General features: G+C 42.3%; 1 protein-coding gene across 1 annotated transcript in view; it reads right to left on the bottom strand.

Annotated features, from left to right (window-relative positions):
• Positions 1-2,221: 2,221 nt before the first annotated feature.
• LOC136863476 (uncharacterized) overlaps positions 2,222-22,485 on the bottom strand; it is a 51,928-nt gene continuing 31,664 nt past the window's right edge. Inside the window, exons 3-4 of the mRNA XM_067139878.2 lie at positions 6,738-6,977; positions 2,222-2,991 (exon numbers count right to left, since the gene is read on the bottom strand). Of these exons, the coding sequence (XP_066995979.2) occupies positions 2,222-2,991; positions 6,738-6,977 (1,010 nt within the window). The remainder of the gene's footprint in view (positions 2,992-6,737; positions 6,978-22,485) is intronic.

Genomic DNA, 22,485 nt, shown 5'->3' with positions numbered 1-22,485 from the left:
ACTCGGTTTCTAACGATTTAAAGATAAGAGGTATAGAGCTAAATGAGGCCACAACACTAGTTGCAAATCGAGAATTGTGGCGACGTTTAGTAAATTCTCAGAGGCTCGCAGAATGAACGCTGAAAGGCATAACAGTCTATAATGATAATGCATATATGTATGTATGTATGTATGTATGTATGTATGTATGTATGTATGTATGTATGTATGTATGTATGTATGTATGTATGTATGTATGTATGTATGTATGTATTTATGTATAAAACATCACAAGTATGTTTTAGACATATTTCATGTAAAAGATATTCTTGACAAGAAGACAGTCCTTCAATGTTAAGAGAAATAATTGTTAAATTGCGCTCTAATAAGAGCCTTTCCCTACTCGAATTAATCATTTTACATAGTAATTTAATGATTGCTTCTGGAATGCTGACGTTCACTTCAGTAACAGAGGTTCAATTCCGACTACCTATGCAGGGGCACCACGGACTGGAATCAGCTTCACCTTTAAGATAAAACCAGGCCTCATCTGGAAAAAGCATAAGCTGTGGGTCGTATAAACGATCATTCAATGATGCAAGATACCACTCACAATATCTCATTCTTGTGGCTTGATTAGCAGGTTTAAAAAAATTGTAAACCTGTACGGTGTGATGTGTAACAGCTTTGTAACTCCGTGTGCAGAAGAAACCGAAACCCCTACTTGTCGTGCTAATTTTGTGAGTGATTTATTAGGTGACTCTTCAAGATTCGGACGAATGTCATATAGCTTTCCCTGTGTTAAATCTGTTCGTGTGCGCGCATGTTTGTTTTTTGTTGAGCTCTGAGCCAGTAGTTCCAAATTTATTTACAATTACCTACGTCAATCTGTGCTTATGAAGGAGGCACTTCACCAGTAAATTACTAAACAAAACCTCGCTTACCCGTCGAGCCGACTCGTATTTAAAATAACTTTAAAAACCAAAATAGGGTGTTGTGATGATAACTGTCTCACCATGTTCACAGCTGATATTCAGACTGGCTATTGATGCTAGTTTGAACACGTGCACGCGTCTCCCGTACAGCTGCTTAGGTCTTGGAGAGTTGAAACGCCGCTGGACTGTCTGGGTTTATATAAGAGAGACCCTGTACATCAGTTGAGGGTTCATTACGGGATACATTGGTAAGAGAATGTCAGTGTATGTCCACAGTAGTGTAACATCGGAAATGTCTGCGTGTAGTACTCACAGCCCAATTTGTAGCCTACCGACCGCCTCTGATTGTAAGTTGTTCGGTTGATGGGACTGTGCAGTGCTTTATTATTCACTTTAGCATCTGAGTTTAGCCTCTATGATCTCAACTACATCCCTAGGGGGCCGCAACCTTCCCGGCATTCATTCAAAACTATTCCAGGAAATATTCAAACTAAAGACTGTTGTATTCCATAGGTCAACAGAACAAACCATGTCATCTGCTTCCTGTGACTTCCGCATCACTGGCAATGGGTGAGACGCAATGCTGGTGACTATCAGAGTGTAGGAAAACTCTGGAATAGCTAACTAAATACGGTAGCTGTTATTTTTAAAATTCTGCTCCCCGCATTTAAAATTGTTTATTGGAAAGTGGTAGATAATTATCTAAGATTAATCACTGTGCTGTTTGCAATGCAATCACGTTTGGTTAAGGTTTGGGAGTGATGTGGTGGATACATTAGAAATCAGAAGCCAATTACCATCAAATTTCAAACATTTTAATTCCATGTCTTGTTATATTACAGAAACTCACGACAATGACACATAATATAAAATAATAAATAAGTTTATATCTATACATAGTGCATCTCATATATTGTACATAGTCATTTAAAGGGTTATGAATACTCTTCCAGTGAAGCCCCACACGTTTGCCTCATCTGAGGGTGTTAACATGTATATGACATAGGACTATGCAAATCTGCAAACAAAACTGATTGGATTTCATATTCTCTTCTTGATTGCCTGCAATGAACTATCCTGCTTGCTTGTATCATAAACAGACTTACGCCGTGCATAAGAGCCACTTATAAATGTCTTACCTCTAACAATAATATTGTATCATATCACTTCATGCGTAGGACTTATCGACCAACTAACCGAACAACATAATTGATTTGTACTCCGTATAGTGTTCTGTTAGAATGAATGGTTTGGTTCCAAAGCAGCAGCACTTAATATCCTTTTGCATGCTGCTTGAATTCAGAAAATTAATCTCTTCGGCCTCTTCCATAGAAACCAACAGTTCCGTCATCAGGTGTTCCTCCACTTCCTCCCCCACCATACCAACTACTTCCCCCGCCTCCACCTGCAACTCCATTTCCATTCCAGCCTCCTCCATTTCCTCCACTGCCCGTGCCTCCATTCCAGCCGCCTCCACTTCCTCCATTTCCTGGACCTCCATTCCAGCCCCCACCACCACCACCTCCACCACCTCCACCACCACCACCACTGTTGCTACCACCCCATCTTCCACCACCTGCACTCCATCTACCACCATTTCCACCCCAGTTGCCACCACTTCCTCCCCAACCACCACCACCACCACCACCGCCATTGCCACCTCCTCTGTTATTGCCGCTGCTCCCTCCGCCCCACTGCCCGCCATTACCGTTACCACCACCCCAAGGCAAATTTCCCCACTGACCTCCACCACCACCACCCACTCCATTACCGCCACTCCATCCCCACTGACCTCCTCCACCTCCACCACTATTACCACCCCCTCCCCACTGACCACCTCCTCCTCCTCCCCCCCACTGACCAGGCCCACTGCCACTGCCACTTCCCCATGGACCATTTCCATTCCCACCACCACCTACCCATGGACCTCCACCTCCACTTCCCCACTGGCTACCTCCACCGTTACTACCACCTCCCCATTGGCCACCTCTACCCCCGCTGTCACCAGTTCCCCAAGAGCCCCCTCCACCGCCTCCAGAGCCGCCGCCACCACCATAATTTGGACCGCAGTTGTCTCCTGAAAACAAATTACAGTATGAACCCAATGTGGGGAGGAAATTCACAGAAATACATTAAAATAAATAAAAATCGTCATAATCTGGGACCAGATGTAAGGCAAAATGTCTATGCTGAATTTTTACAAATGCAATATAAAGCATTTAATACAAGTTCATTTAAGTGTCTCCCTTATCTGCACGATCCAAAAGGAGTTTGTCACAGTTACTATAGTGAATTAAAAATGCATTAATTTTAACAATGTTATTATAATCTTGATTGGTTTGAAATGTAAATATCTGCTACCGAAGATTTTGCCTCCTCTTATGGTTGCGGGAGAAGCTGTATACCTCTAATAATTATTAAGCACGTAATATGGTTTCAAATGTTCAATACACAGAGTCACGTCACATACATCGCAGTGCCAAGTCGTCCCTTTCCGTTTCCTCTCTTACAAGCTAATGATGTAGTGTTTTGCGGCCTTAGCTCCTTTGACATCTATTGGCATGACCGTCATAGGAAAGCATTTCTTTCTCTCTTTACTCCCCAGATGCCATCACAAGCCTGAGGTTTCACGGGAATTGTTTAGTGATCCACAACTCATCCCATTGCACTACAAGCCCTCCCTTAACCCGCCACATAATGAAGAGGTTTCTATTTCTGTTCCTAGTCTCTATTGAATGCTGCGTTCAAATTTCGTTAGGACCATGTGACATGTAGGACAGTGAATGGCTGAAAACCCATTAATGAAAGTTTTCGAACTTACAGTAAAGCCCCGATTTTCCGCGAGTGGACGATCGGTGGTGCGGATTATCCGCGAATGCCCCAAACTTTTAAGAAATTACGAACCTCAAAAAACGATTTTAATCCAAGTCAACAACAGGAAAATACAATAGGCCCTAAAGAGCGAAGGTCGACCATTACTGACAGGTTTATTGTGCACCGTAATACTGTAGGCCTTCTTGAAATTTGTGGCAAGCTCTTGCTATTTTGTTTTGGTCATGGCTTTCACATTCTCTGATCACTGATCTTGACGACTCGAGCGGGCGTGTGTATCGATCCACTTGTCAAGTTCACTAATCTTCTCCCTTTACGTACATATCCTCTCGGCCTGCCAGTGGTGCCAGTTGTCAGTAAGTGTGCTTTTTGTTAACAGTACAGTGTTTTTTTTTTTTTGCTTACCGGTATTATACTTTATTGTAGTGATTTTGACGTAGAGCAAAGGTTTCTGATGTACTGTACATATTTTAAAAGTTTTACATATTATGTGTCTTGTACAATAAAACATACATTTTATGCTAATTTTTTAATGTTTACACCCCATTTCTAGTATATTTTTTTTCAGGTTATTCGCGGTGCCCTTGCCACCCAGTTCCGAGGATAATCTGGGCTTTACTGTACTTCAGCACTGGGGCTGATTATCAATAATTGTTGTCATTTAAATCAATCAATCAATCAATCAATCAATCAATCAATCAATCAATCAATCAATCAATCAATCAATCCTGATCTGCATTTAGGGCAGTCGCCAGGTGGCAGATTCCCTATCTGTTGTTTTCCTAGCCTTTTCTTAAACGATTTCAAAGAAATTGGATATTTATTGAACGTCTCCCTTGGTAAGTTATTCCAATCACGAACTCCCCTTCCCAAAAATGAATATTTGCCCCAATTTGTCCTCTTGATTTCCAACTTTATCTTCATATTGTGATATTTTCTACGGCCGCTTCCTTCCAACTCCTAGGCCTATTCTATCCCATCGTCGCCATAAGACCTATCTGTGTCGGTGCGACGTAAAACCCCTAGCAAAAAAAAGTGATATGATATGATATGATATGATATGATATGATATGATATGATATGATATGATATGATATGATATGATATGATATGATATGATATGATATGATATGATATGATATGATATGATATGATATGATATGATATGATATGATATGATATGATATGATATGATATGATATGATATGATATGATATGATATGATATGATATGATATGATATGATATGATATGATATGATATGATATGATATGATATGATATGATATGATATGATATGATATGATATGATATGATATGATATGATATGATATGATATGATATGATATGATATGATTCATTCTAGACCCCACGAGAAGATGCGAGTCACATCTAACTAAACTAGCCGAAGTTGACGACGAAAGGAATCGTACCGTATATTCTTGTCTACAGTGCCATACTACACAGAAAAATGCCAGCTGGAGGATATTCAAGTGATAGGTCCTATGATTAGTATCAGGGGGACTGATCGCCATAAAGGTGGTAAAATTCATTAGAGTCTTTGGGATCAGCACTGATGAACTCGTGGAATGGAGTCTAAAAGTTCTCAGAGATCTCTATTCTCATTTTGAGACATCTATAGGCTACTCATCGGAATAATATCAACTGGCCTCAAGTCCGTATCATATTTATATTTTAAGTTGTGAGGAATTATTTCTCAAGTTGTTGTTGTTACAACTTTTTAAACGCTTTAAATGTTTTTGTAGCTTTTAGCTTAATTCATTTATTCTTTAAGTTTGTAGATCTAACTTCACAATCATATTTAATTTTTCGAATTCTTTGCAAACTATTTCTTTTTTAAAATCAATATTCACTGTATTCTGTATTCTTTGTCTTCGGGCAGCCTCTAGGTGGGGGAAGAATTTATAATAAATAATAAAACAACAACAGAGATAATTATGAAGAAATTCGTCTGGAGCATGAAGGTGAAACATGGACGATAACAAGCTCAGAAAGAAAGAGAATAGAAGCTTTTGAAATGCGGTGCTACAGAAGAATGCTAAAGGTGAGATGGGTGGAGTGAATCACGAACGAAGAGATACTGAATCGAACTGTTGAGGGGACACTTCTTTTTTTATTTTTTATTTTTTACTATTTTCTTTGCGTCGCACCGACACATATACGTCTTATGGCGACGATGAGATAGGAAAGGCCTGGGCGTGGGGAGGAAGTGGTCTTAATTAAGGTGCAGCATTTGCCTGGTGTGAAAATGGGAAACCACGGAAATCGCAGAAGCTCACAGCTGCGCGCCCCTAACCGCGTGGTCAACTCACCCGGTGACACTTCTTAAGACACCGGACTTGTTCAGTTAGCTTTTGAGGGAAGTGTAGGTCATAAGAACGGTAAGGATAGACCAAGGTATGAATATGACAAACACATTAGAGTATATGTAGTAGTTACGTAGGAATGAAAAGGATAGGGTGGCATGGAGGGCTGCATAAAACCTGTCTATAGACCGATGACCCAAATACTACATACCTCACTTGAAATTGATTTACGTATTCATACATTATGGAGCTCAGTATTCTGTCGAATTAGGCTTTTGATTACAAGTTTATCCACTTTGATTGCTAGTTACTTTACGTCGCACCGACACAGATAGGTCTTATGGCGACGATGGGACAGGGAAAGGCTAGGAGTGGGAAGGAAGCGGCCGTGGCCTTAATTAAAGTACAGCCCCAGCATTTGCCTGGTGTGAAAATGGGAAACCACGGAAAACCATTTTCAGGGCTGCCGACAGTGGGGTTCGAACCTACTATCTCCCGAATACTGGACACTGACCGCACTTAAGCGACTGCAGCTATCGAGCTCGGTCCACTTTGATTTATCTGATTACTGATAATTATCGAAATTATTCTAGTAACTCTCAAAACAAGCATTTATCTCCGTTTCAGCACTACTTGGGAAATGTTGAGGTAGCTAGAGCTACTTACTGCCATTCCAGTTGCCACCTCCGGGGATATAGTTGGGGTAGTAGTCGTAATTGTTGTCGCCCGTGTAGCCTCTGCCTCCTCCGCCGCCGCTGTCGAAGAACCCATGTCCGCTGCTACGAGCTTCCAGGGACGGTGAGAACTGGTTGGGTTGAGGAGCTGCGCGTCGTACTTGCTTCGCTTCGTTAGCGTCTAAGAACACCGCCTTGCCTTTTGGCGGTGATGGTACCTCATACGACGTACCTGTAACAAGATCTGCTGGCCTCATCATACTGTCTTTGCTCATATTACTTTACAATTATCATTCACAGCACAATAACGTCTACACCAGGCTCAAGGAACGAGTACCCTTGTGACGTAATGCAATACTTTCAGCACTCGATGCCGAAGCCATGGAGCAGTAAGAAGGCAGTGGAGGCAAATATTTGAATAAGTGGTATGTTCTGAGCTGTCAGTGGAGATATTGCGTGGAATGACATTATTAGGCGAATAAGTCTGAGTAGTGTTTCTAAAAGTAGGAAAGATATGAAGATAAAGTTGGAATTTAAGAGGACAATTTAGGGCATATATTCGTTTATAGGAAGAGGAGTTAGGGATTGGAATAACTTTCCAAGGGAGATACAGTATTCAATCAATTTTCAATTTCTTTGCAATTCTAAATTCAGATCAGTAGTGATAGATTGAGGAAATTTATCCAGCGACGGGAAGTGCATTCGTATTGTTACGTGCCAGCCCCGTGGTAGCCCATTTCGGTACATCGAGGAAGGGGACAGTGACTGAGACGACCTGGGATCTCCCAGCCGACTTGTGGGTTGGGGCCGGACTTTCCGTGTATTGTTCTCGTCGGCCCGCGTACCTGTGAGTTTCTTGAAGATTCAGCGGGAATATTCTGGCTCTAGCCATCTCGCGAAAATTCTGGCAAAAATCCCTCGAGCTATAAAAAGGGAGGCTAACCGCGAACAGTCAGTCACAGTTGGGCTCCGTGGTGGAGCTAGAGTCAGTGTTGGGCTCTGTGGTGGAGCCTGTATTGGTGCTGGACTCGAGGTCAGAGTTTGGCTCCGTGGTGGAGCTATAGTTGGTGCTAGATTCGGGGTCAGTGTTGGACTCCGTGGTGAATTCAGTGTAAGACTCAATGTGTTGAGGTTAGGTGACTGGGCTGAGGGCGACGGAGGTGTTGGCTGTCGCTAGTATCCCACCGAGGTCTGAACGAGGAGCTGTTGTTGTGGTGTCAGAGAGACCAGTGAGTGGGTGGGCTGGAGACGACGGAACGGAAGACTGCTTGTTCGTGTATTTCTGTGGACTGAGGCTCGGCGTGAGTCAGAGAGGGAAGCTGCTATCGTGAGTGTAAGGGTAAATGGACCTGCGTTACTGCTCGTTGTTCTGAGTATCGTCTTGCTGTTGAATACTGCTGAGCTGTTTAGTTGTTCACTGCATATGACTGTGTGAATTACCGGACTGTCTGTGGAGTCGAACCAACGAACAGTCATCGTGTGTCGAGTGGCCCGTAGCTCTGGGTTCAGATCCAGCAGTCCACATATAGCTGCTGCATGAGGTGACTGAACTTGGGGAAGTGAAAGTAAGGATTAGCCATCCGCAGGTATAGCAACGGCTGGACCGCCTGCTATGCCGTAAGGTAGAGGGACTTGTAAATAGACAGCAATTAGTACGTGTGGCCATTCATAGCTGATTAGAATTGTGTGTGTGTGTGTGTGTGTGTGTGTGTGTGTGTGTGTGTGTGTGTGTGTGTGTGTGTGCATTTATTGGGTCATTCTGAAATAAATTAAAGTGATGAAACAGATGGAGTTTTATTCGAAACAGTATATTTAACGGTAGTGGAAGTCCGTGTAATTTGGACCTGCGTGTAATTTGGACCGATAATATTTTTGATATTTGCAAGTTTGGTCACCCCTTGTGTGAGGTGTCAGCAAGACAACCGAGGGTAGCTTTCTTTCTTGAAGTTGTTTTGTTAATGGACTTAATGTTGAAGGGGGAAGAGGGAAACAATCTGAATCATCACATTCTTTGTAAGCTTAAACGGTGACAAGTAAGTGTACTGTGAAGTAGTCATTTCAGCAAAGAGGGTGTTTAGCTTTTACAAATATTGATGAAATATCTAGGTAAGTGTTAACATCGTTTCATTTATAAATGTTAAGTACTTTGCATATTATTTAGTTTTGATTAAATATTTGCAAGTCGTGTAATTTGGACTGCCCGAGAGGGTGTAATTTGGACCGTTGAAACAATTGTAATAATTGCGTTTCTTCGTAGTTTTACTGGTGATTCTAAAAGAACTTGTTTTATAATTTGAGGCCGGCCCTTTGGTGTAGACGTAGCGTGTCTGCCTGTTAACCGAAGGCCTCGGGTTCGATTCCTGACCAGGTCAGGGATTTTTACCTGGATCTGAGAGCTGGTTCGATGACCACTCAGCCTACGTGATTACAATTGAGGAGCTGTTCGACGGCATTGGAGATGACAAGTATTATGATGACGATTGGATTCAGTGCAATGGTTGCAAAAAGTGGGCTCACGATAACTGCGCCAAAATCCAAGATGAATTGTTTCATCATTGTCCTACATGCCAAAAGTGATGAACACAATTCATAGGGTCCTATTTTATTATTTAGTATTTCAGAATAAATTCACTAAATCTATAGACTATATATAAAATAACTTGTCCTGACTGACTGACTGACTGACTGACTGACTGACTGACTGACTGACTGACTGATTCATCATCGCCGAGCCTAAACTGCTGGACATACAGTAATGGAATGAAACTTTGGGGACACATTCATATTACAATGGAGGCCGAAAACTACTAGAGGATGGAGGGGGGAGGTCTGTACCGGGCGGTACACCTCCACGCCGCTAATTCAAACATTGCGCCAGTTGAAACTCCTCTACTGGAGGAAGCCTGAACTTTAACAACCATGTTAATTCTAAAGTTTCTCAGAAGATGCCGACCCGTCACACCCCGCAAATGTTACGCTTGCGGGTCGCCTGACCATCTTCGCAATACATGTCCATTGATCAAGTCTAGTGGGACAAGGAATGGAGCACGGTCATCTCAAGGCTGTTTTAAATGCGGCGCGTTTTCCCATATAGCCAAGAATTGCCCAAATTCGAACAACACCCCCTCCTGCTCCACTTCTGGTGCAACTTCCACCAATGCCAATAATAACAAGTGACTAGTAGCTTCGGCTGGGTCGACCTACCGAGGCTCAGCCCCAAGTAAAACTGCCGAATTCCCAAGGAAAACTCAGTTTTCGAATTCATCCTTTGAAGGCCCTAAAGAATGTCTTAGGATAGCGGCGGATACCCCCGCACCTGTTCCTTTTCTCAAAATTGAAATACATAATGAACCTGTAACAGCTTTATTAGATTCAGGCAGTGTGTGTTCTATTATTTCGGCTGAATGGTACTCCAAATTGAAAACTGTTTGTAAACTTCCTGACTATTGCTCATCTTCAGTTCAATATGTTTCGGCTAATTCTTCTCCATTAGAAATTTTAGGTTTTTTATATGCCAAAATTCGGATTTCTAAATTTACTTGGAAAGTTAAATTGTTTGTGGCAAAGCACTTGTCTTGCCCCATTATATTGGGAGCCGACTTCATGTCCCATACTGGTCTAGTGCTCGATCTTCAAAGTAAGTCGTGCACATTCAAATTTGCTTCTAATTGTAAAATCCCCTTATTGAAATGTAATTTTGTGTCATGTTCATCTATTTCGCCTACCCAGGATGAGATGTTGTTAGATCTTAGACATCTACCTGAGGAGCAGGCTGATAGTATTCGTAAGCTGTGTCAGTCGTTTCCAGAGGTGTTCTCTGATACTCTTGGTGTTACTGACCTTATTGAATACAAAATTGAGGTCACGGATTCGATTCCTGTCCGTTTTCCACCTTATAAGCTATCTCCACCTAAAATGAAGACATTGAAAGAAATCATCGATCAAATGTTAAAGGATGGTATTATTCGGCCCTCTAAGTCGGCGTATTCTTCGCCTATTTTTCTAGTCCCGAAACCCTAAGGTGGCTTCAGGCCTCTGATTGATTATAGGGCTCTCAATCGGAAGGTGGTGTTACAATCTGTGCCCCTTCCCGACCTTCATTCTTGTTTTTCATGGTTTCGTAAAGCTAAGTTTTTCACCATCTTGGACCTCAATCAGGTCTATAATCAAATTACTCTGTCCGAAGAATCTAAACATCTTACAGCGTTTGCCACGGATTGGAATTTGTACGAATACAACCGCGTACCTTTCGGGCTCCCCACGGGAGCAGCTGTACTTACGAGACTGCTAGATAGGGTCTTCTCCGACATCAAATTCGAGTACTTGTACCACTATCTCGATGATGTCGTCGTATTTTCGGAGACCTTCGAAGAACATCTAGATCATCTGAAAGAAGTTCTCAATCGCCTTTGTAAGGCTGGGTTAACTGTGAAGTTGTCCAAGTTCGCCTTCGCTAAGCCTTCCATGTCATTCCTAGGGCATATTGTGTCGCCCGATGGTGTTGCAGTCGATCACTCTAGAACACAGGCCATCCGTGACTTCAAGCCTCCCAAGGACATCAAAGGTATTGCCAGATTCATTGGTATGGTGAATTTCTTCAGGAAATTTATTCCAAATTTCGCCAATAGAGCGGCGCCCTTGAACTTACTACGTAGGAAAGGCGTCAAATTTGAGTGGGGACCTTCTCAACAAGCCGCTTTTGAAGATCTCAAATTAGCTCTGTGTAATGCCCCTGTTCTGGCTATGCCCGATTTCTCCAAGAAATTCATCGTCCAAACCGACGCGTCGTCGTCGGCGGTAGCTGCAGTCCTTCTTCAAGAGACTGAACTAGGGAGGCGACCCATCGCCTATGCCTCTAGGACCCTATCGGCTCAAGAAGCCAAGTATTCCATCTATGAGCTCGAAGGTTTGGCAGTCTTATTTGCTTTAGAAAAGTTCCGCCTCTATCTGGAACATGTCAAGTTCGACTTGGAGACTGATAACCAAGCCTTAAGCTGGGTCTTAGGTAGGCCGCGTCGTACTGGTCGTATAGCCCGGTGGGCCATCCGAATTTCTGCCTTCCAATTTGATGTTAGGCATATCTGAGGTACTGAAAATGTTGTGGCCGACGGACTAAGCCGTATGTTTTTCAATGATGTAGAGCCCCTTGAAGAGGTTCATAGTTCTTCACCTCCCGAGTCCATACTACCTGAGGTTTATGCCATTCTGACTCAGTCTCATTCTTGGCTTTGACAATATGAAAGTGACTGAGGTATGAGCGATGCTAGAAATACCATTCCTGATGCAGCCAGTCCATATTATGAATGATGCGAAAATTTCACTCATAGAGTCGGCTGGTACATGAATCTCAGTGGGCTTGGCAGACTGCTATGTAATAGCAACTTCTGGCTTGGTGAGGAAAGCAACGCGAAACTACCTCACTCCTCATTTCTTAGTATGCCTCTTCAGTGAAGCCTAGGCTATTTATGACAGCTGTTGGCGGAACTGTTGAGGATCAAACCAGCTTTAGGACTAAATACCCAATATACATACATACACACACACACACACACACACACACACACAAGAAATTGAGTTAGGGATTGGAATAATTTACCAAGGGAAATGTTCGATTAATTTACAAATTTTCTGAAATAATTTAAGAAAAGGCTAAGTAAACAACCGATAGGCAATCTGTCACTTCGGAGATTCCCTAAATAAATGTCAGCAGTGACTGACTGACTGACTGACAGATTTGTCGCATGAGACACGATGCTTAATCCACTCGGTCGCTAGCGGCACGATATCAGCGTGGTGACAGTTTAACTCCAAGAGCCGGTAACTAGTTCTGTAGACTGGAGATCATTCCTGCAACGTTTTAATGACCTTGTACATCTATCAGGTTTTTATATTAAGCCGATTAAGAGATCAAACCAAGATCGCAATAATACAAAACAATATTAAACTGCAAAGGCCACAGAGAGCAAGAAAGCGAGTACGTCCCGACAAGCCGCTGACATGTCCACTTGTGTGTGCGTGTAAAATATAAAGTTTGTTCGCAGAACGAATCCGTGATAGTTCGATTTATCTTCATTATGCGCATGCGCGGTTGGTAACTAGTTTGAAACTTTATGAGCTAATTTCCACTACGAACGGAAGTGGTTGGAGAGGTCAGCTGTTGTGTATTGTGTGAGCTTCAGAAATTAATTAAGATTTGTTTCGTAACTTCAAGTTTAAAAATGGATGAACGTGGTCTTATAACGTGAATGAATAAACAGTATTAGTCGAAAGTCTGAAATATATACACTTAGACATAAAATACAGAAGTGGGGTTATATTTGGTAAATTTTACTTATTTTGTAGGTTGAGCAACTAATCACGGCCGTGAAGTAATTCTCAGGTCAGTTACGAAACGAGCATACATGGCACTGGGTATGCGCGCGCATATTCTGACTCGCTGAAAGAAATAGTTTTCATCCAAGATCAGAAACTCTTCCAACAGTTTGCTGATGGTTTCCAACAGTTTGAAAACCTTGTACGAACAAGTAGTCAGCAACTCTGGTGATCGCTACTACGAACGCGACTTAGACTGCGCGCATGCGTCTGACAGTTGACAACAGTTTCTGACTGTTCTACGAACAAAGCTACAAACTGCACTTCGTGCTTTGTTTTCCCTGATCCTGTTTCATTCCTATTCGTCTTTGGGAGAGGGGTTGCATGAGATAATTATGTGAAGTAATGGTAGCAGTTTTGGTTCGTACCAGGGAATTTTCTATTGGATAATGAATGTTACTACCGTTTGAAATGGTGTTTAATGTTTTTATAAATTTTACGGGGCGGGAGTGGGGTTGACCCCCATGCTGGGAGCATTTTGTATTGTGAGATACAAACCCACGTTCTCTTCATGGGTACTTCAACTGGAATGCAAGAACAGGATAGTAGCGGTAGTTTTGCCAGCTGTCGGAGACATACAGAAAGTTAATGAACGTGCAGTGTTTGTTGGGCGAGAGGGGGAGGGGGAGTCACGCTTAATAATAACCTTTGATGAACATGGGGTGGCGCAAAAAAAAAAAAAAAAACAACAACAAGGTTTCCTACGCTACGTAATGCGAGAAATAATTGTCAGATGTTGACTGATGATGTCACACCAGTTTCGTAAGAGTTTCACAGTGAGTAATCCTGGCTTAATCCGTGGAAGCTTACAGCTAAACTTAAAACTGCGTGGTTCCTCTACCGACACCTTCACCTTTGACACCAACCACTGAAAACTCCAATGTGAAAAATATTTTTTAAAGCCAAAATTCAATTACGAGAGTCCTTATTACAATCTTACATGTAACAATTGAATCGGTTGGCGGAGAGTGGAAGTAAGTCATTTCTCTCACTTTTCAACGGAACGAGAAAACATATTTCCGAGGAAGCACATTGGGATTCTTGTTCTGTCCGCGTCAAATACCTTCTTCCGACAGGACGATCAAGAGTTTTTAAAGAACTATATGGAACTCGCTTTTAGAAATAGTTATTTTGAAAGAAATGGATTTAGTTAATTTCTCTATTCCCTAGTCGCTTTCAAGCAATAATTCAGTGCCTTTACTTCTTAAGTGCAATCGCGTTTTACGAGGGTATTTACTAATCAGTCACTTAATGAAATATTACGTATATCAAAAATGTGTTCTTTTTACAGGTCTATAGCACTGAACTTAAGAACTGTTTCGAACCAAACTAACAAACCAATAATAATAATAATAATAATAATAATAATAATAATAATAATAATAATAATAATAATAATAATAATAATAATAATAATAATAATAATAAGGCAGAACCTCCGACGAGGGTGGGCGGCATCTGCCGTGTATGGGAACTGTGTGCCATTGTGATGAAGGATAGTGTGATGTGTAGGTTACAGGGATGTTGGGGACAGCACAAACATCCAGTCCCAGAACTAAGGGAATAAACAATTTAAGATTAAAATCCCCTACTTGGCCGGCAATCGATCCCGGGGTCCTCTAAACCGAAAGCAACTACGCGGACCCTTCAGCCACGGAGCCGGCCCGTAGGTCAATGAAAAATGAGCATACAGTAACTGTCTACCTTCTTTCTTCATCTGCCGCTCTTCTCCACACGTGTGAGGCCGTGAGTGCGAATTGTGCCGCACATGCGTATTTGGCCTTGTTTACTGGCCGGATGCCCTTCCTGACACCAACCCTAAGGAGGGCTGGAATCACTATTGCGTGTTTGTCTGACGGTTGCTAGTGTGGTGTGCTGTCTGAATACGAAGAGGGGAGTGTTGGAATAAACACAAACAAGCAGTCCCTAAGACAGAAGGATCTGACGCGATTTAAATCCCCGACTCGGCCTGGATTCGAACCCGGGACCCTCTGCACCGAAGGCCTGAACACTGACTATTCAGCCAAGGAGTCAGAATGTCTACCTCCCCCCCCCCTGCCTCTGATTTTGTTATATTATTTTATGCCTTTTGAAAACCTGCTCTTCACAATTCCTCTATGGCAGTGCCTCTCAGGGTGCATGCACCGGTGCAAACACGCCTTCGCTTATTTGAAAAAAGTGTTAGACCCCTCCTCCTCGATTGTGAGCCATAGCGCTCTTTCTCTCTCACTCTGCGCCTGTCTCACCCTTCCTCACTTGCTCTACAGTACCCCACCATCCCAGCAGAGTTGAGCTGAGCTTAGCCGAGTAGCCCTGAGACAAAACGCTGCTCCGAACCGAGCCGAGTCGGAACGATGCACAGTGCGCAGAACCTCTGCGGCTTGGTTTGCACGCGTGAGATTTTGGGCGTTTGAGAGGTCCTGCTCTATTGTCTGAAACTGCACCGGTTTTCATCCAGTGACACTCCGGCATAGGTCGCAGAATGCCTTCGAACAGCTGGCTTTATATAGATCATTGTATAACCTCGATAGTTGTAATCTTTCCTCTTTCCTCACATAGATAGGTGCAATAACCGGCACGGCTTTCGTCCAATACGATGGTACTTAACTCAAATTTAATTCTAATTTTATTACTTTACGAAGGCATTTCATACCGGAATTCCACTCGTTTTCATATTTTCTGGTCTAAGTTCATATATTCCTGTTGCATGATGGCACCGTAGTTTATTTACCGTCCTCTCTACTTCCTCTAGCATAATTTCATTGTCATCGTTGTTCTCCTTCCTATATCTCTATAACTAAAGTTGGTGTCTGACAGCTAGGGTTGGAGGGAGGAGCATTGCACGTGCCATTTAACGATACTGTCATATTCCAGCATTCCTTTCTCTTACCCCTCGCTTCCGGCTCACTTGTTCCCTCGTTCATTATGACCGCTGTGATCTGTTGTAGACTACCTGGCCAGGCGGTGTCGTCCCGTTTGCGATCACTCTTATCAGTGATGTACAAACAGTCAGGTTGCTCTGGGGGAATTCCATACTGAAGGACTGGTACAGGAGACATCCCTCAAGTAACTGGCGAAACTGGGATTCTTACGAATCGTATGTTGAAACTCATTAAATTACTTACATTTACCAGTTGAGACTGATGAGTTTATATCGGGACTGGCAGAGAATAAACAGGACTCAAATAAACCTTTTATTTAGAGTTACCAGATGGTTGTGGGTGTAAAGGCAGTTAAATGAGTTTTAAGAAGCAGGACAAAAGATGGGCGTATTAAAACCGTTGAATTTTACACTTTCCGATTTCAAAACAAAGGATTTTGCTGTAACTTCTTCGACAGTGCTACTCTTTCTGAAGCAAGCGTAGCTCATCTCATACTCAACAGTTAACTTACACTTTCTTATACAGTAGGGGACACTACTGTATGTATGTCTACCCCTCAGTCTCGTTTCTTGATACCGGGTCGGGATGAGATGAGATTAATTTTTACAGCATGTTTCTACGGTCAGATGCTCTTCCTGGCACCAAACTCAGTTGAGGAGATAATGAAGACGAAATGAGTTACGGTGAATGAAATTGGGTAAGGGGTGCTAGGAATCAGCTCTGGCCTATGGATAGGAACTGTACCGGCATTTGCCTGGAAGTGAAAATATTACACCACAGAAAACTATTCTGAGAACAGCCGACGGTGGGATTCGAACCCACGCGTTTCCCGAATGCAGAGCTTGGCTCCATAGCCGTAGCGCGTTAAAACGCGCGGCCACTTGGCCTACATTCATCCATATAAATAAAATTATAATTTTTGTCTGTACGCTTGGATTAGATGTACAAGATTCCAGAACTTAATGTTAAGGAAATGTTTAGATTAAAATAAGTTGAAAAAGATGATAATTCTATAATGATAGCGCGAAAAGATTATATTGCATTCGGAAAATAATGGATTCGAATCCCATTGTCGGTAGCCATGAAGATGGTTTTCCGTGGTTTCCTATTTTCACAACAAGCAAATTCTGGGGCTGTACCTTAATTAAAGCCACGGCCGTTTCCATCCCACTCCAAGCCCTTTCCTATCCCATTGGCGCCATAAGACCTATCTGTGTGGCTGCGACGTAAATCCAGCGGTTAAACCAAACTCACGTCACCAAACATCCCTCACTTTTCCCTTAATTTCTGTAAGAGTATCCATTACATAAATCATAAGGCTTGCCTTTCTTCGTCTCATTGATCTGCACGTCGTAAGTAAGCACTCAGATAGCATAACAACAAAAGCTAAGTCAACGATGGATGTCTACAGCTGGAATAATTACAGTATGTTAAAAAGTATAGACTAATATTACCTCAAAAAACGTTCAAGAGAGAGGCTCCGGGTTGGGAGAATCCTATCACACAGTTGTGTGGACTACGCCCTAATTAGCAGTCCCCTTGCTGCATTGACGTTGGAAAACCCTGACAGGCTGCTGATAATTTTACAATGATCGCAAATAGAATGCCACTCACACTGAACTGTTTGCGACAAGATCACTGATCTCTATACATGGATGGCTGGTAGCTTGGGCAGCAGTAAGGGCCGGTTCTACCATCTGCTGGTAAAGTGGCTGGCAGCTGCTCGGGAGGTAAACTGCCTGGAGGTGTAAATCGGCTGGTACTTTGGCTTGCGTCTAACCACCTCCGCGCAAGCGCTAGGTAGCTACCCGGAGCTAGACACCGATATACGAAGTTGGCTAGACTGATTTTCAGCGATTTCTCGCTTTCGAGTGTGGTGCTATCTATCGTCAGATGCATGAAACCCATTTCGATTGTCTTATTTCCCTGTACTTGCGTCTGCTGATTATCACCAAAAAGCCTAATAAAGGGAGTCTTAAGAGTTATGGACAACGATTCATGTCAAGCTTTCGTGATTTTAATCTATGATCTTCAACATCAATACCTAATTGGGATTAAAATATCGAGATTACATTTTCTTACGCCAGTTATAACCTGTCATGTAAGGCAGCGTTTTTCGAAAAGTATTCTCGTAGTAGATTGGTCAAGTCGCTCGCTCCTTAATAGAAGGTACGCAGGTTTTCATCGTATTTCTAATTTACATTTTAAAATGTATTTTCGTTCCCTGCCGTTGTTCTTAACTCTCTTTTGCGCGCTTCCATATACGTACACACACACACATCTTCTTTACGGACTTATTGCCTTTGAGCATTCTATCTGCAGGCTTCTGTGAATTGATTAAGTATCTCCGCGATGCTCTATTTGCAACTAGTTCTGTGACCTCGTTTAGTTCCAGATGCTTCCATTTATTGATTTTATTTCATTTTAATTTTTAACTTTATGAAGATAAAGTTGGAAGGTACTGTAAATGTAAAGAACTAATCGGGTAAATATCCATTCATAGGAAGAGGAATTCGGGAGTGGAATAGTTTACAATTTCTTCGAAACTATGTAAACAACTAATAGGGAATCTGCTACCTAGGCGACAGTCCTATGTGCTATTAATCATAACATCACTTGCTATAAGTACCATAAATATAAAGCAATTTTCCTAGTAGACATAATATTGTGATAAGAACGTATGAAAAGAGGGATACAGATTAACACAACGCTAATAATGGAAATAGAAAAGATTCGTCATAATAAGGACTCGAACCTGCACACTTCGTATTCACGAAGCGAGCGTGTTAACCATTACGCTCAGAAAACTCTTGAGTTAGGTAGGATACATGCTGTAATATATATCTCGTGTCTGAAAACTGAAAAAGTAGAAAATTAAAGCCTGTTTGGAATGATTTCCAAATAGATTTTGATTTTATATCCTTTTAGAGTTTCTTTACGAAAGCTTGACGTATAAAATGTGTTCCCTGCGCTACCGATGCGAGAGGCTCGTGTGACCGTTGCAACTAAAGGGAAGCATTAATGTTCAAAATCCTGCAATACAATATCAATCACTGTTACAGTATACTGCTTTTTTCAGTATACTGCTTTTTTCAGTATACTAAGCTAATTTGAGTTGCATATCACCAGAAATACAGCTAATAATGTTCAGCTCTCAGAACTTGCCCGGCAGGTAAAGTCTTATCGGGCCCTCGAAGTGGCCGATAAATTACGCGCCGGGTAACGACGATTTATGCTGCCGATAGCGCTACCTGGGAGTGGTCGGACGGAAACATCCTTTTACGCAGAGGGCAAATTACGCGCTACTTTACCAGTAGGTGGTAGAACCGGCCCTAAGCCGAATAGAAGATGACTGGCGTAGTAAGATGGCAGCGAGCGCACGGTGCAGAAGACCACGAGGAGCGCGCTTGCTTTGTTTATGCTTAGTTCAGTGACGCCAGGTCTCCTGATTGTAGTTCCACGGGTGTTCTGTGCTGTTTTATTGCAATACCCCACACATTTACAAAGGAATTAAGATGAAATACATCAATGAAAAGTCACTAGTTTAGATATTTCACATGCTGAATTGAAACCAGATGTTACTCCTGCATGTTAGTAAAATATAAACAAACAAGGGAGCCATGCTTGTACTACTACGATTAACACAAATACGAATATATTCAAACTATCAAAGTATGCATGTGTGGCAGATATAAATTGAGTACTATTTGGAAGAGATACAACATTCTCTCCGTCAGTTCAAATTACAATATTTCCTAACATAACGTAATTGTATTGATTACGTAGTAAACAAGTGACTGTCAGCATGCCCAGGTGTACTTCTACGGCAAATACGCCGCGAAATACTTGAATATCCAGCGAAAAACACACAGTAAACTATCATTATGCCGTTAGAGGAGAAGTGGGTGTGGTTCTGGGCTTTTAAATGTCCTGCGTGCTCATATTAAATGGCTTCTACAAGCTTTAAACAAGCCGTAATTACTAAAATAAAAACATTTTCTGAAAAATGAATAAAAAGAAAAACCGAGTTTTTGGTTCAAAATACGAAAAATTCAGTCATACCTCCCCTTAAGAACGCATAATTTCGTGGCATACATGCATAAAATGTACAGCAATGTTTCTAGAAACTGTTTTTCACTCGTATTACCGATCGTTAATTGCATGTAGTCAGCACCGAAGTTTATATTTTTGTCGGCCGTTATCATAGTCTCATTTTTATTGCTATCCCGGAGATTTACTGACCTCGGAATGACGTGTCGGTGTTCCCAATGTCCTTATGCTTTGAGTGAACATGTCCCTATACTTTTAATTATTCCAATGCGCTATTAATTGTGATTTAAAATTGAATATATTAGCACTGCTTCCCCATAAGGAGAGCTCTAGGTTGGGTACACCAACATGGCGAACCGCGCGCTCAACTTGGCGTACTTTTTCCTGCAGCGGAGAGCTGCCATGAGCGATCCATGTATAGAGATCAGTGGACAAGATCTAACTAAGAAGCGAAGTGAGAGGTTTGGCAACTCTCAGCAAGACGAGCTGGCCAGAAGATTTATCTCCATGGCAACCGCAGTCGTCCGACCCTCGTTTCCATGGCAACCATACCCCCACTCCCTTTATCCCGCCACGGCAGGCAGTAAACGGACCTCCCTTTAAGAAATGTTAGACACCAACTTTAGTTATTAGAGGTATAGGAACTCGTTTGTTCCAGATTTCAACAGAAAAGTGTATTTTACGTGTAGAAGAATTTCAAAATATTATATCCATCTATCAAGTTTTAGTAGTATGGCTGTTTGCGTCAGAGTGTCCGAGGACATGTTCGCCTCACTTGATGCAGATCTTTCTATATGACACCCATGGGCAACCTGCAGGTCTCCATATGGGACGGTGATGATGATGACGATGATGATGATGATGATGATGATGATGATGAGATAGTGAGAGGGATATATAGCCCACTCCTGTGGAACGACACGAAGGGATCTGTTGAAGGCTTGACGTTCCCATCCATCGGACGAATCACCATCAACAGCATAATATGCCCTCACTCCATTTCAACACTGCAGAGAGGTCTGAGGTTGAATCCAGGCTTTTGGTACGCAAATCTAATGATTGGAGTTTGTGTACCACCACCTCTCCTACCCTGCCAGCCAACATTCCAGTGGTAGATTATTTTTCCTCCAACGGGATTCGAACTGGATAACCGCAGTGTCAGACCATAAAGACTTGACGTCTTGACGATCATGACCACCAGGCGGGCATGATTTACTAGAATCTTCAATGAGTTCAGTTGATTAACAGTGCAATGTTTGGGTTGGGAAGAATTGAGAGAAAGAAGAAGAGCTGCTCGACTAAGTGGTATGTTCCGAGCTGTCAGCGGAGAGATGGAGTGGAATGACATTAGTAGACGAGTAAGTTTGAATGGCGTTTATAAAAGTAGGAAAGATCACAATATGCAGATAAAGTTGGAATTCAAGAGGACAAACTGGGGCAAATATTCATTTATAGGAAGGGGAGTTAGGGATTGGAATAACTTACCAAGGGAGATGTTCAATAAATTTCCAATTTCTTTGAAATCATTTCGGAAAAGGCTAGGAAAGCAACAGATAGGGAATCTGCCACCTGGGCGACTGCCCTAAATGCAGATCAGTATTGATTGATTGATTGAACGCTGTTCATCTCCCTTTTCCCTCCCTTTCTAAGATTCAGTATTTCATTCCAGGGAAGTGTCTCTGCTTTTCTAAGTCATTTCTGAAATCTTATCTGAATTTCTTCTCGGACTCTACTATTATTTGTTTTGCTGCATTTCCTTCATCTACGTCTACTTCCGTCTACATCAACTCTTGTTTGGAAAATATTTTGATTCGCCTTCCCTTTGCTTTTAAATGCTACACTGACTCCATAATTCCACCCAGGTGTTCGCTTTTTCCTGGAATGAAATATGACAGGTAAAATCGGAGTACTTCGGAGAAAGATCTGTCCCGCCTCCGCTTTGTCCAGCACAAAGCTCACATGGAGTGACCGCGATTTGAACCACGGGTCCCAGCGGTGAGAGGCCGGCGCGCTGCCGCCTGAGCCACGCAGGCTCCATACTGGATGATAATAGTAATACTAATTATAATTTCGTGTGGCTATTTATGGCCGGGTGCAGCCCTTGTAAGGCAGACCCTCCGATGAGGATGGGCGGCATCTGCTATGTGTAGGTGACTGCGTGTTATTGTGGTGGAGGATAGTGTTGTGTAGTGTGTGTGTTGCAGAGATGTTGGCGACAGTATAAACACCCAGCTCCTGAGACAATGGAATTAACCAATGAAGGTTAAAATTCCCGACCCGGCCGGAAATCGAACCCGTAACCCGGGATCTTCTGGACCAAAGGTCAACACGCTAACCATTTAGCCACGGAGCCGGACAAACTGGATGATTGAAATGTGCATATTAAACTTTGCAACTTTTTGATAGACCTACTTCTGACCTATAGCAGAACCGATT

The sequence above is a fragment of the Anabrus simplex genome, chromosome 2 (genome assembly GCF_040414725.1).
Source record: "Anabrus simplex isolate iqAnaSimp1 chromosome 2, ASM4041472v1, whole genome shotgun sequence".
Taxonomy (NCBI): domain Eukaryota; kingdom Metazoa; phylum Arthropoda; class Insecta; order Orthoptera; family Tettigoniidae; genus Anabrus; species Anabrus simplex.
The sequence above is the reverse complement of the archived record's forward strand: the minus strand, read 5'-3'. Positions and strand labels throughout refer to the sequence as shown.